The sequence below is a fragment of the Thalassophryne amazonica genome, chromosome 8 (genome assembly GCF_902500255.1).
Source record: "Thalassophryne amazonica chromosome 8, fThaAma1.1, whole genome shotgun sequence".
NCBI classification, from domain to species: Eukaryota; Metazoa; Chordata; class Actinopteri; order Batrachoidiformes; family Batrachoididae; genus Thalassophryne; species Thalassophryne amazonica.
In genome coordinates, this window is record NC_047110.1 from 41,105,385 (window position 1) to 41,120,062 (window position 14,678).

At 39.6% G+C, this 14,678-nt stretch overlaps 1 protein-coding gene across 1 annotated transcript; it reads right to left on the reverse strand.

Moving 5' to 3' along the window:
* Positions 1-602: 602 nt before the first annotated feature.
* LOC117515468 (MANSC domain-containing protein 4-like) lies at positions 603-14,568 on the reverse strand. The gene is made up of 3 exons (XM_034176038.1): positions 14,247-14,568; positions 5,591-5,725; positions 603-1,405 (listed from the first exon to the last, which is right to left on the reverse strand). The coding sequence occupies exons 1-3, from the start codon at positions 14,464-14,466 to the stop codon at positions 624-626; spliced, it is 1,137 nt and encodes a 378-aa protein (XP_034031929.1). The 5' UTR covers positions 14,467-14,568; the 3' UTR covers positions 603-623.
* Positions 14,569-14,678: the final 110 nt, after the last annotated feature.

The following is a 14,678-nucleotide window of genomic DNA, read 5'->3' on the forward strand; positions in this document are numbered from 1 at the left end:
GACTTCAGCTTCCATCCTGCTGCTGTCACATAGAGTCTGCTGTGAAAGTGCACTGAAGAGTTTTGACCTGTGGTCCGTGCACTTTTAAATCAGAAGAAACCCAATGAGCGGTGCTGGACCACAAGACGGTTAAATACCACAGAGCAGGAGATGATCCATCATCTGCCCCACAAAGGACAGCATGTCATTAAGTCCCACTTAAGAGTGGGAACAGGCTGTCTTTAAGGTTTCCATCAATATCAACTGAAGCTCGCTGAAGGACATCAAAACTTGATGTCTGCCAAATGGGCCTCAGATCATCTTTCTGCACACGTACAGCCGGGAGGAGGACCTTTGTGGTCACATTGTTTCTGCTACCACAGTTATGTTAACCAAAAACTCAGCCTCTGCCTGTGCAGTTTGCGTTTTAGTCTTGTCAAACTATATCTGCTTGAAATGAAAAGCTTTGACAGAGAACTCAGGGCTTGTGTGTATTAAAATAATCCATAAGACAAACACTAAGATCCAGCAGTAAAAAAAAAAAAAAAAAAATATATATATATATATATAAAAAATCCTAGATCTCTTTGATGAAGCATTCTGGTTGATATAGAAATGCCAGCGTCGGCCTTCTACATTTACTTTCAGGAGCTTTCTCTCACAAGGACATACTTTATCAGACGTGTTGACCCACTCTTTGCTCGCCATGATGTACGGTAGCGCCCCATCCTCTTCCTCTGTCCCCTCCAGCTCACCACGAGCAGAACAGAGCAGCAGCAGATCAACAGCACCGTGATGCACGTGGCCACTGCAACCAGCAGGGTGTGCGCGGCCACATGCCACCCCGGGCCCATGATCCCGAGGGTGTCTTCTCCACTGGGACCCTGGACCTCGCTCCCTGCACTTTGGGTTATGTTTGCCAGGGGTTTGCTGTTCTCTGTGTTAGCCATATGTCTCACGGATGTCGGAGGGCTGCTTGCTAACGAGGAGATGGCGGAGGTGTGACGCTGAGTAGGGGTAGATGAAGAAGGCTGCGCATTCGCTGTTGTCTCAAGAGCGGATGTGAAGGCTTCGGCGGTGGATGTAGGAGGCATTGTGGAGGTGGAGATGGTCTCCAGAGCAGTTGTCAGTGCATAAGGCATAGTTATAGAGGATGTCCTGGATGTTGTATTAGTGGAAACTGTTGTAGGTGGGTGCGTGGTTTGTCGTGAGGTGGCAGGATTGCTGAACACCAGGGGTGCTGCGGTGGAGCTTTTTAATGTGGTTGCTGAGGTTAACGGCGGGGCAGCAGGTGGTGGCGGATGATTGAACTGCCGCTTGTCTGAGGTCAGTGTCTCCGATCCGTTGACTCGACTGAAGTGATGAGGTAACACGCGCACGTTCGACGTGAAGTGTTTTTCAAACACCAACAGGTCCGGATCCACACCTACAAAAGAAAGTTCATTCTTACACAGTTTTACATTGTTGAAAGTGAAAAACTATTAATTCCCAGACTTCAGTGTTCCAACACCTCAACAAAGACAGAATTATGATAGAACGCTGCAAGAGTTAATATGAATAAAGAACTTTTAAATAATGGGAGTGAATAATGGGATCGGTTAAAGTGGATTTGAAAAAATATTTAGGAATGACTGAGTTATTTACCATTTTCTTTATATGAATCACATCAAAGAATGTCTCGTATACTGCATTACATTATTATTACTACATCATTTTACAGTAAACTGCATTATTACCAGGACCAATGGTGGACTGAAAATAAAATTGGCAAGTAATGCTACATATAAATTAGGGTTGAGATGACTAGTGGTAATAGTCCACTATGACTGGCACCTGATTGGACTAATTCTAGAACCACCACTCAGCGTGGCAACACTGCTCCGCTGTATCCAGTCAATATGTGAACTTTAAATATGTGCAGTCATTTAAATATTAGATCAGATTGCACATCCTTAACACAATCAATTCCATTTATTTATACAATGCCAAATCACAACATAAGTCACCCCGAGGCGCACAGTTTACAACTTGTCCTAAACCCTCTGTATTTACATTCACAAACTCATCTCTTGATAGTAGACTTTGACAGTGATGTACCAACCTCAGTGCTGTTGACTTGGCTAGATGTTGTGAAGCGACATTTCCATTTTAATTTTGCTACTAATAACGGAGCAGGACTCCGTCTCATCACATGAGAGTGAGTGAAGCAAAGAGCGAGTTGCCGGTGGCCACATGAGTGTATCATCTGTTATTTTACTGCTGAGAGACAGTGTTCTGTGAGTTGTTAGTTCCGGCTGACTGATTCCACTCTCGAATTCCCTGTTTGTGGTGCAGTCATTGGACTCTTTCGCAGTTGGTTGTGGTAGGGTGAGCACCCCTCTAGCATTCCCCTATCTGAGGATGCAGCTTGACCGAACTTGCATGAGAAAGATTTTCACCATCTGCAATTTTTTTTTTTTTTTTTGGAAGACAACTGCTAAAAGGACTATAATGAAACTCCTTTTCTCTTTTATGTTTGAAAAATTTTTGTTATACATAATTTGGTCCATGTTACTGTTAGTATGACCTAAGCAGTTGGTCACCCCTCCAAGTCTGGTCTGCTTTAGGTTTCTAAGTCAAATTATGCCTGAGGGAGTTTTTCCTTAATCATTGTTGCATATGTGCTTGCTCAGGGGGGTTCGTAACGTTAGACCTTACCCTTGTGGCATGCCTTGGGGCTACTTATGTTGTGGTTTGAGAAGATATATATATAAAAAAAACATTTCCTTTGCTGAAGAAAGTATTCTTCATTCCTCCACTTTGCTTGTCTTTTATGGTCTTCCAGGCCTTTTGGTGTTGCATGTTAGTGGTGTGAATCTTTCAGTATCTTGCAATTCAAATAAAATTCAGTTCAGTACATAGACCTGCCAATTTCAGCATCTACTCTAGTGTGCTGCAGTGTGCTAAGAAAGGGTGTGGCAAATTATGCAAAGTGTGTCTAAAAATATGCAATTTTCTATTTGAAAAAGGCAATGTGAACAGAAGCAAATCTATGAAAAAAGGTATTCGTTTTCCACGATGCTGTAGGCGTGCAGATCTTCTGAAATGAAACAGGCCAGAGATCCAGTTATTCTTATTCTAAGCCACTGTGCTTTGACAAATCTTGACAGAAATTTAAATCACGTGGCTATTGTACAAAGTTGGGTATTGTTAGTGTTGGATGAGTGATATGACATCACGAAATAAAAGCAAGATCAGGAAGACACTATTTTGTTTTAGCTTATCAATCAATTCAATCAATCAATTTTTTTATATAGCGCCAAATCACAACAAACAGTTGCCCCAAGGCGCTTTATATTGTAAGGCAAGGCCATACAATAATTATGTAAAACCCCAACGGTCAAAACGACCCCCTGTGAGCAAGCACTTGGCTACAGTGGGAAGGAAAAACTCCCTTTTAACAGGAAGAAACCTCCAGCAGAACCAGGCTCAGGGAGGGGCAGTCTTCTGCTGGGACTGGTTGGGGCTGAGGGAGAGAACCAGGAAAAAGACATGCTGTGGAGGGGAGCAGAGATCGATCACTAATGATTAAATGCAGAGTGGTGCATACAGAGCAAAAAGAGAAAGAAACAGTGCATCATGGGAACCCCCCAGCAGTCTACGTCTATAGCAGCATAACTAAGGGATGGTTCAGGGTCACCTGATCCAGCCCTAACTATAAGCTTTAGCAAAAAGGAAAGTTTTAAGCCTAATCTTAAAAGTAGAGAGGGTGTCTGTCTTATTAAATTAAATATCAGATTGCAACATTTTGATCAGTTGGACCATTCTGGATCAGTATGCAATTATTACATCCACCAAGGACATAATTAAATCATCTGCATTTATTTATTTGTCTGACTGTTAGCACCACAGATACATATTAGGCCATGGAAGAACCCATTAAATTTTGGAGGTGACCGGACTCTGGATTCTGGATCAAGTTTCACTTTATAATAATAATAACTTGGATTTATAGAGCACTTTTCAAGACACCCAAGTTGCATTATTCATTCACTTGCACATTCACGGTGGTAAGATACTAATGTAGCCACCCACAGCTGCCCTGCGGCAAAGTGACAGAAGTGTGGCTGCAATTCTGCACCTATGGCCCCTCTGACCACCACCTCATTCATACACAGACAAGGTGGGTTGAGTGTCTAAGTGACCCTTTGGCAGGGTTGGGTAGGATTACTTTGAAATGTAATCCAAAAGTAATCAGATTACAAGTAATCCAAATCTATGTACATACATACATGTAATCCACATGTATTCTTTCAAAGTAATCCTACCCAACCCTGCCCTTTGGTCATAGGATGTCTCGCTCTACCAAATGAGCTATTTGCCCTTTATATAGGCTTTGAAGGATTACTGTTGGCAGGATTACATCAAAACTACTGCAAGGATTTTGATGAAATTTTCAACACAGCCACACATTCAATTTATTAAATTTTGGAGAATCTGGATTCTGGATCAAGATTTGACTTTATATATGCTTTGAAGGATTACATCAAAACTACTTCACAGATTCTCACCAAATTAGCACCACAGACACATAGGCCAATGGAAGACTCCATTAAATTTTGGAGGTGATCTGGATTGAAATCCGGATTTTGGATCAGATTTCCCTTTATATAGGCTTTTAAGGATTACGTTAAAACTACTTCACAGATTCTCACCAAATTGTCACCATGGATACATATTAGGCCATGGAAGGCGCCATTAAATTTTGGAGGTGATCTGGAACTGAATCCGGATTCTGGATCGAGATTTCACTTTATAGAGGCTTTGAAGGATTTCTTCAAAACTACTTCACAGATCCCCACCAAATTTGCACCACAGATAGATATTAGGACATGGAAGACTCCACTGAATTTTGGAGGTGATCCGGATTAAAATTGGCAGAAATCTTTGATTCCTCTTGTTGCATTGTGTTGTGGAATCTGGATCCAGGTAAAGTCTGGGTCACAATGTGAATCACATATCTTTTAGTTTTACTCCTCGTCAACCCTTGGCGGATGTCAGAAATCTCAGATTCCTCTAGTTTTATTGTCTATTTAGAAGATAAAAATCACTGCAAAAATGGTCACCTTATGTTTAATTATCCTCAAAATGTAGTTTAAACAGACACATCACCTCTTATTTTCAAACCGTTAATTATCAGTATTTTACTGTATTTGTGAAAATTCTCATCTGTAACTGTGTTTACAGTTTTTGGTGTTATGGTTTTTTGTGTTTAAAGTATTGTCATTTGTAAATTCTACAATAGTATATGATTATTTTAACATATTTGTATGGTTAAAATGTGTGCCAAATCAACATCCAGATCCACCTTGGATTTCCTGTGGTGAAACAAGGGAGAAGGAACTTCTTATTTTCTCTTGTGACCAAATAAATCATTCACGGTTTTCACTCTAGTTGTCCTTTAGTCTTTATCAGAGCACCGTGCCTTGGTGCAGATATAAACTCTAATATTATTTTGGTGTTTAAAAATAATAACAGTGTAACAGATGGTAGCTGACACACACAGAGATGTTGTTTTTTTGTCATTTGTTTTTTTGTTGTTTTTGTTTTTTTATGTTGTGGACGCACTCACCCTTGGTGATGTTGTAAAGAACAACATTTCCTCCGAGCCTCACAAAGCAGCTCTCCACTGTGGGACAGCGCAGATGGAAACAGTTCACACTTTCCTGAGTCATATCATAGTGAAAAACTGCCAAATGACAGGAAACTGTGAGGAGAGAGGTGACAGTTCAGAGCGTTTTTTTGAGTGGCTCAGTGGAGGATTTTAGTTGAAAGGCCAATTCTTAAAAGAGGCTTAGAATTAAGTTTAAAAACACTTGTGAGTACATTTAGTTTGACCTTTTTGGGTGATAGGGTACCCTATCCTGTGCCTGGAAAAGGTAGGTTTACTTGTCTACGCAGGTGCACAACCCCACAATGGGGTCATTTGTGCCGAGTCAACAAACTGTTTATGGAAACTCACAATAGCGGCTACAGAATGATAAATATTCCATATATCAAAGCCAAAATGTTTTCATACTGTTTATAGTGACCTATTCGCCCTATTGACGTATCCTATAATCCCTTGCACGCCAGAGAGTCGCTGCAGTCAAAACAACATAGAGAATCCACATGATGACAATTGTAAATGAATATTATACTACAAAAATGTGTTTTTTTTTAAATGTTTTTCATCACGTTAATAAGAGACTGCTGCATGATACCCTGAAAACTTGCTAAAACAATTATAACAAATAATCTGTGTCTGCTACGTTTAATCTGCGTGGAATTTAATAAACACAAACCGAATTTCAGACATACACACACACACACACACACATATATATATATATATATATATATATATATATATATATATATATATATATATATATATATTAGTCTGGAACAAAGACGACAAACAGTGTTGTAAAGAACAATATTCAAGACGTTAAAGAACAAACGTCACTTTCCCCCAGAACGACATGATCAGGAAGCGAGCGTAGCTCACAGCAGCTCCCATTGAAAATAACAGAGAGACAGCCTGTGATTCTGCATGTTTACATAAAACAAACGCAATAACGTCTATAAACCCAGAGAATATATTCACAAAAGGTTTAGGCACAATATAAACAAAAATGTTACAAAAATGTATTTTTTTTTTATGTTTTTCATCACGTTAATAAGAGACTGCTGCATGATACCCTGAAAACTTGCTAAAACAATTATAACAAATAATCCGTGTCTGCTACGTTTAATCTGCATGGAATTTAATAAACGCAAACCGAATTTCAGACATATATACACTCAACAAAAATATAAACGCAACACTTTTGGTTTTGCTCCCATTTTGTATGAGATGAACTCAAAGATCTAAAACTTTTTCCACATACACAATATCACCATTTCCCTCAAATATTGTTCACAAACCAGTCTAAATCTGTGATAGCACTTTCCTTTGCTGAGATAATCCATCCCACCTCACAGGTGTGCCATACCAAGATGCTGATTAGACACCATGATTAGTGCACAGGTGTGCCTTAGACTGTCCACAATAAAAGGCCACTCTGAAAGGTGCAGTTTTATCACACAGCACAATGCCACAGATGTCGCAAGATTTGAGGGAGCGTGCAGTTGGCATGCTGACAGCAGGAATGTCAACCAGAGCTGTTGCTCGTGTATTGAATGTTCATTTCTCTACCATAAGCCATCTCCAAAGGCGTTTCAGAGAATTTGGCAGTACATCCAACCAGCCTCACAACCGCAGACCACGTGTAACCACACCAGCCCAGGACCTCCACATCCAGCATGTTCACCTCCAAGATTGTCTGAGACCAGCCACTCGGACAGCTGCTGAAACAATTGGTTTGCATAACCAAAGAATTTCTGCACAAACTGTCAGAAACCGTCTCAGGGAAGCTCATCTGCATGCTCGTCGTCCTCATCGGGATCTCGACCTGACTCCAGTTCGTCGTCGTAACCGACTTGAGTGGGCAAATGCTCACATTCGCTGGCGTTTGGCACGTTGGAGAGGTGTTCTCTTCACGGATGAATCCCAGTTCACACTGTCCAGGGCAGATGGCAGACAGCATGTGTGGCGTCGTGTGGGTGAGCAGTTTTCTGATGTCAATGTTGTGGATCGAGTGGCCCATGGTGGCGGTGGGGTTATGGTATGGGCAGGCGTCTGTTATGGACGAAGAACACAGGTGCATTTTATTGATGGCATTTTGAATGCACAGAGATACCGTGACGAGATCCTGAGGCCCATTGTTGTGCCATACATCCAAGAACATCACCTCATGTGGCAGCAGGATAATGCACGGCCCCATGTTGCAAGGATCTGTACACAATTCTTGGAAGCTGAAAATGTCCCAGTTCTTGCATGGCCAGCATACTCACCAGACATGTCACCCATTGAGCATGTTTGGGATGCTCTGGACCGGCGTATACGACAGCGTGTACCAGTTCCTGCCAATATCCAGCAACTTCGCACAGCCATTGAAGAGGAGTGGACCAACATTCCACAGGCCACAATTGACAACCTGATCAACTCTATGCGAAGGAGATGTGTTGCACTGCATGAGGCAAATGGTGGTCACACCAGATACTGACTGGTATCCCCCCCAATAAAACAAAACTGCACCTTTCAGAGTGGCCTTTTATTGTGGACAGTCTAAGGCACATCTGTGCACTAATCATGGTGTCTAATCAGCATCTTGGTATGGCACACCTGTGAGGTGGGATGGATTATCTCAGCAAAGGAGAAGTGCTCACTATCACAGATTTAGACTGGTTTGTGAACAATATTTGAGGGAAATGGTGATATTGTGTATGTGGAAAAAGTTTTAGATCTTTGAGTTCATCTCATACAAAATGGGAGCAAAACCAAAAGTGTTGCATTTATATTTTTGTTGAGTGTATATATATATATATATATATATATATATATATATATATATATATATATATATATATATATATATATATATATATATATATAAAACGCAATGACGTCTATAAACCCAGAGAATATATTCATGAGAGGTTTAGGCACAATATAAAAATAGTTTTATGTTGCGATGTTAATGGTGTTGTCTGTGTGCAGTGGTTAAAGTGAAGCCCGATCAGAGCGTCTCAATGCAGTTCTCAATGTTACTGAGATCTCACAGCGTGGCAACCTCTCCGAAGTTTTGCGGAATTTGAAACCTTAATAGGGCAAATTGCAATGTTTTATACTAATTAATGTTACATTGTTTCATCATTTTCATTTTCTCTGAGTAGTTATTGCTAAATTTTTAATTGTTTTTAATTGTTTACATTTTTCAGATATAGCAGTTCATGCTTTGCTTTATAACTTTCTTTCCATTAATGGTAGAATAATGATTTGAACTGCAAACTTATTCAGATATTGTCTGCTTTCCGACAGTTATAATCATTAAAATCTCACTTGTATACTTTTTAATTATGTACCACTTAATGAGACAATGTCAGTGTATTGACATTTTTGTGCATTTTGAAAAATATTTAGATATATCACTTGGTCCTGGTCAAGCATTTGTAACCAGTGGTGGGTTCAGTGATGCAAGACAATGCAAGATGGTTCAGCTGCAGGGAACATCTGAGATTGTAGATCTCCAGTCAAACCATGAAGAAGCGGATACTCGTCTCCTCTTGCATGCTGCCCACACTTCAAGAACCTCTGAGAAGATTGTTATATGGTTGCCAGACACTGATGTTGCAGTCCTCACGGTGCACTTCAGCCAGTGGTGGGCAGTTCCGCTAATCCGCTAACCACTAATTATCAAAGCTAATATCTGCATTATCGGATTAGCTTTTCAGATAACTTTGAAAACCATCATCAGACCAATTATTTTCCGATAAGTTTTGGTCCAGTAATTTTTAAACCGCTAACATATTTTTGCAGGTGTGGTGAACAAAGCTTAACAGTTACAAACATTTATTAAGTCTAAAAATCAGTTGAGTACCTACCTGTTAAATGTTTTGTAGTAGATGTGCAATTCTATCTTTTGTAAACAGAGGAGAGCTGGTTCCAAAAGAAACCTCTCTATCCTCTGCAGGCAAAGGAGAACTGGTTATAGAAAAGAAAAAAGCTCATTTCTTTTGACCCAATACTGATACACTTGCAGTATCACCCAAGTCATCCAGAGGCATACAGTTTTAACTTGTGGTTAAAATTTTAACTAAACTAATTTCGGACAAGTTATTTAAATTAACGTCACGTCTGAAGTTTTATAAAGTGAAAATATCAGATATATGTTTTAGTTTTAAAGTAATGCAATAATTTTGAAGGTTTTAGTGTGGACATGCTGTGTCCAGGTGCATTACGGGTAATCTCAGTACATTCACAACAGAAGAAATGCATCAGAGATGCTCTAATCAGGCTCCACACGGACAACAGCATTAAACTCTTTGTATATTGTGCCTAAAACACTCGTGAATATATTCTCTGGGTTCATAGATGTTGTTATTGTGTTTGTATTATGTAAAAATGTGTTTGTTTTATGTAAAAATGCCAGAAGAAGCCCAGGTTGCTTCTGAAATTCAGTTTGTGTTTATTAAATTCCACGCATCTTAAACGTAGCAGACACGGATTATCTGGAATTTTGTTTTGGCGCGTTTTCACAATCTCTACTGCCATCTACTGGCCAGTAGTGTTCATGGTAGCATGAGCATCTGGACACCAGTAGATGGCAATATTCTATTTATTTTGACCCCGGTTATAACAGACAGTTGTCAAATCAGTTCACAACTTGACTTTTTGGCTTTTTGCAACTGGCTTATTTTTTACCAATAAAAAGGCATATTTTACAAAAGCACATTTATAAACACCAACACACACACCTCATATTAAAGTGTTGGTTTTTACATAGAATGACTGAGTCACCCAATCAGTGTTAGCGGAGGCACATTTTACCCATAATCCCTTTGGCATCTGTCTGTGTTTGTTACAAAACTTCAGAATGAGTGCATTATTTAAAATTAAAAGATATATGTTATATTTTAACTTTGTACAAATGACAGAAGTGACATTAATAGAGTTATTCTATCGGTATAATTGTATTTAGAAATCAAATCCATAGATCAGCACTGCTTTATTTTCCAAGACCTCCGCCTCATGGCGACACTACTATTGAGTAGAGAGTTGAACTTCGCTGCTCCTCTCAGCTGCTTCACTGCTACAAGCTATGTAGTACCCTGCTCAGAGTACCGCTCTTGTTGGACCAACATCTCTGCTATTATTGAAGTGTGGGATAGCTCGCCCACAGATTGAGCTCGCCGGACTACTTTTGCCACCCTGCTCAGCGTGCCACTCTCGTTGGAGCAACAACACAGAATGTGTCTCTTCTCAGATAGATCTCTTTCAGTGCAGCTTCTTGTTCTGACTTTCATTGCCAACTGTAAATGGTAATCAAAACATTCCAATCATATCTTTCTGAACTCTTCCACATCAAACTCCATCGTGTCAATGTTTACAATTCTCATAAACGTTTAAGTTTCTTAAATATTTATTATGGCCACTCTTAAAACTTCAGTTTTCTTTATAATTTTATTACTGGTAAATTTTAGAATTGATTTAGATGAGATATACTCATTATCTCATTATCTGGGAACTACTTTTTGTGCAGGAATTCATCAAGCACGTCAGCCGCGGGCGCGTACTAACACAGAGTCCCCAGAAACTGTGGGAAGTTGTTCGGCCAAAACAAGAATGTCCACTTTTAGCTTGTCAAAGACAGAAGTGCTGACTCATTGTTTGGGTCTGTGTTCGCCTTTGATGCTACCAGAAGCGATTGTGATATTAAAACTCAAAATCAGCTTGTTAGTAGTTGCAAGTGTACCAGAGACAATACTAGAAGTTATCGATTATCGGTTAGCTGTAGCTTCCGGTAAATTTTTGGGTGGTTTATCGGTTTAGCTTTATAAAAGATAACTTTTCAGTTAGCTGATTATCTGTTATCGAAGCTAACTTTTTGGTTAGCTGGGCCCACCACTGACTTCAGCCACAACATCAAATCAGAGCTCTGGTTTAGAACAGTAGTAAAGAACAAATCTCACTTCATCAACATGAGCGTGATGTCTCAAAAGCTAGGTGATGCTGTTTCATGTCTACTTCTGCCTGTCCATTCTCTAACAGGCTGTCACACGGTCAGCAGGTTCAGCAGCAAAGGAAAGGTTAAGCCGTGGAAAATGATCAGTGCTGATCCTAAGAAACACAGTGGCCTTGGATGTCTCAGGGAAAACACAAGCACAGGTCCAGCCTTGTTTGAGTCTGTAGAAGCATTTGTTGGAGCACTGTATGACGCCAAAGCCACCACAACTGACACAAATTCCTTGAGGTACAAGTTGTACTGCCAGAAGCAGGCAAGAAACTAAGCTCTACCACCCACAAGGGACCAACATCGGAGGACAGCTAACTACCAGGCATACATCTGGAAGCATGCGCTGGAGCCTCTACCAAGTCTGTGCAGTGCTGTTGGACATGGATGGGTAGAAGAAAATAGCATCCTCACCCCGCCTCCGAATGACCACCCCAGCTGCACCTGCTGCATTAATTGCACCCACCAGATGTGGTTGTTCTGCAGGCTGTTCAAGAAAGTGCAAATGCAAAAAGCGTGGATTCTCATAAACAGAGACATGCAGTTGTTCCAACAGTGGCTCCTGTGAGAACATCCAGTGTGAAGACCTGACACTTTGTAGTGACTCAGATGAGGATTCAGACTAAGTGTGTTTGATTTTACTGTGACATGGTTTCTTACACATCCAGTTAGCTGTTAATAGTATATAAGACTGTATTAACAGTAGTTAATTAGTGAACATTCATATTCTATTTGTACTGGAATATTACCTATAGGCAACACTTGTTTGTTGCAATTTGTTGTAAATATTATATCAGACTGTAGAATCTACAGTCTGATATAATATTTATATATATTATATTATATAATGTATAATATATATATAATGTTCATTGATTAACTATCTACAGTGTAGATAGTTAATCAATGAACATTCAACTTCAGCTTGTATTGCAACATTACCCGTAGGCAGCACTTGTTACGAGTAGGTACATATACCAAGTTCCTAGTTATTTAAAACTGTCTTAGCTCAAGAAACAAATGTTTCATAGTTTTTATGTTGAGTCTTAAGCTAATACTGTGTAATATCATATAATTGTGCACATAAATTTATTTAGATATTATGTACCAACAATTCCACATAATGTTATGTTACATGACTTGTGAATCTTCAAGGCTTTGTTACATGATTGTTATATAGTCTTACATTGTGTGTTTTGAGATTAAAATCTATATTTATAATGTACAGATATAATTCTGGTATACATTTTGCAAAGCAAAATAACCTCTGTTAAGATAACATTTGGTCCCAGTCCAAATAGAGTTAAATACACTCTGTTACAGAGTGAAATCTGCTCTACTGTTTTGTCAAATCAAGTTTTTTCAACTCCAATAAGAGTCATTCCCAGCATGATACTGTTGATTTCAATTAAAACATATTGCGGATATCTGATAAAACTGCAAAAAAAAAAAAAAAAAAAATTACAGGAAAATATAGTAACAATAACGTCTCACTGAAAATGAAAATTAGTGCAGCGGATAAGAGAATATTTAGAGGGGAATCCTGCAAATGGTGATAAAAGCATAAAATTTGGCAGAAATGCTCCTCAGACAATCCTCTTGAAAAAAACGATTGGCCACTTGAATTTTCAATCGGTGGTCAGGTAGGGGTCAATTGAAGAATTACACAGAGGTCAAAATTAAATGATGCTCCAATCATATTGAAAATATTCCACATTATTTGCCTGATCATAAAGATTCCAAAAAGGTATAGTTTGGACTATCTGTGACTGAATTCTATGGAGTTAGGGGATAAAAATAGCAAGAATGGTGACAAAGGTCAGTTTCATTTTGTATAGGGGTCAAAAGTTAAAGTTCCTCCAATTTTGGTAAAAAGTGATGCAAATTACTAGTTGAGTTAACACGGTTTTAAAAAGGAATAGTTTTGACCATGTATCTTCCTTACTTATCACGTTACAGGGTAACATATGTCACATGTCAGAATCCAATAGACTTAGACCTTGTTTGACCTTTACTTTGGAGACCAAGCATTCAACACTCTCAACACTATTCCATTTATTAATCCTATTAGCTCAACCAATAATTTGCATCACTTTTTACGAAAGTTGTAGCAACTTTAATTTTTGACCCCTGTACAAAATGACATTGACCTTTGTCACCATTCTTGCTGTTTTTATCCCGTAACTCCATAGAATTCAGTCACAGATAGTCCAAACTATACCTTTATGGAATCTTTATGATCAGGCAAATAATATGGAATATTTTTCAATATGACTGGAGCATCTTTTAATTTTGACCTCGTGTAATTCTTCAATTGAACCCTGACCACCATTGAAAATTCAAGTGGCCAATCGGTTTTTTCAAAAGAGGAGCGTCTAAGGAGTATTTCTGCCGAATTTGATGCTTTTATCACTATTTGCATGATTGTTTCACTTATCTGCTGCACTAAATGGTGAAACAATGTATAAAACACTGCACTAGACAAGTAAACCCACACTTTCAGGTTTAGGTACCCAAAAGGTCAAACTAAATCTACTCAAAAAAAAAAATATTTTTAAAAATCACATTTCGGGAATAGGCCCTTTGCGGGGGTTTTATTTTTATGATTATTTTGTTGTTTTTGTAACTTACAGTTCCTGGTGAGGCAGCAGGCGCGGCTGCATTTCAGCGCGCTCTCCTCCTGGTAGAGCTTCAGGAGCTGAGCTCCTCTCCTCTGAGACTCCTCAATGTCGATAAAAATCCCCGGAATGCGTCTGATCCAGCAGTTACCGTAGTAAGAGGTCGGTGAGCAGCCGGATTCGGCGCGGCACAGCAGACTCAGAACCGTCAGCAAACCCCGTGTGACGTTCATGGCGCGCAGTAAAACAGACAATCCGCGAGGAGCACGGACATGTCTCACTGCTCCAGGTGAGACTCACAGGTGAAGACACACGCACGGCTCGTGAGTGGAAGAGGAGGAGGAGACGCCCAGCCCTGCTTTAAAGAGGTCATTTAACAGGGGCGTAGGCAGAGGAGTGTCGTTCGGGCAGCACCGCCCACCCCTGTCCACCCCCAGTAACATAA

What these genes read in the sequence shown, in the direction of transcription:
- LOC117515468 (XM_034176038.1), bottom strand. Translation starts at nt 14,466, where the DNA reads ATGAACGTCACACGGGGTTTGCTGACGGTTCTGAGTCTGCTGTGCCGC. An exon ending in CTGCTGCCTCACCAGGAACT is followed by an intron (nt 5,726 to 14,246) that starts GTAAGTTACAAA and finishes CTCTCCTCACAG; the next exon opens with TTTCCTGTCATTTGGCAGTT. An exon ending in TCTTTACAACATCACCAAGG is followed by an intron (nt 1,406 to 5,590) that starts GTGAGTGCGTCC and finishes TTTCTTTTGTAG; the next exon opens with GTGTGGATCCGGACCTGTTG.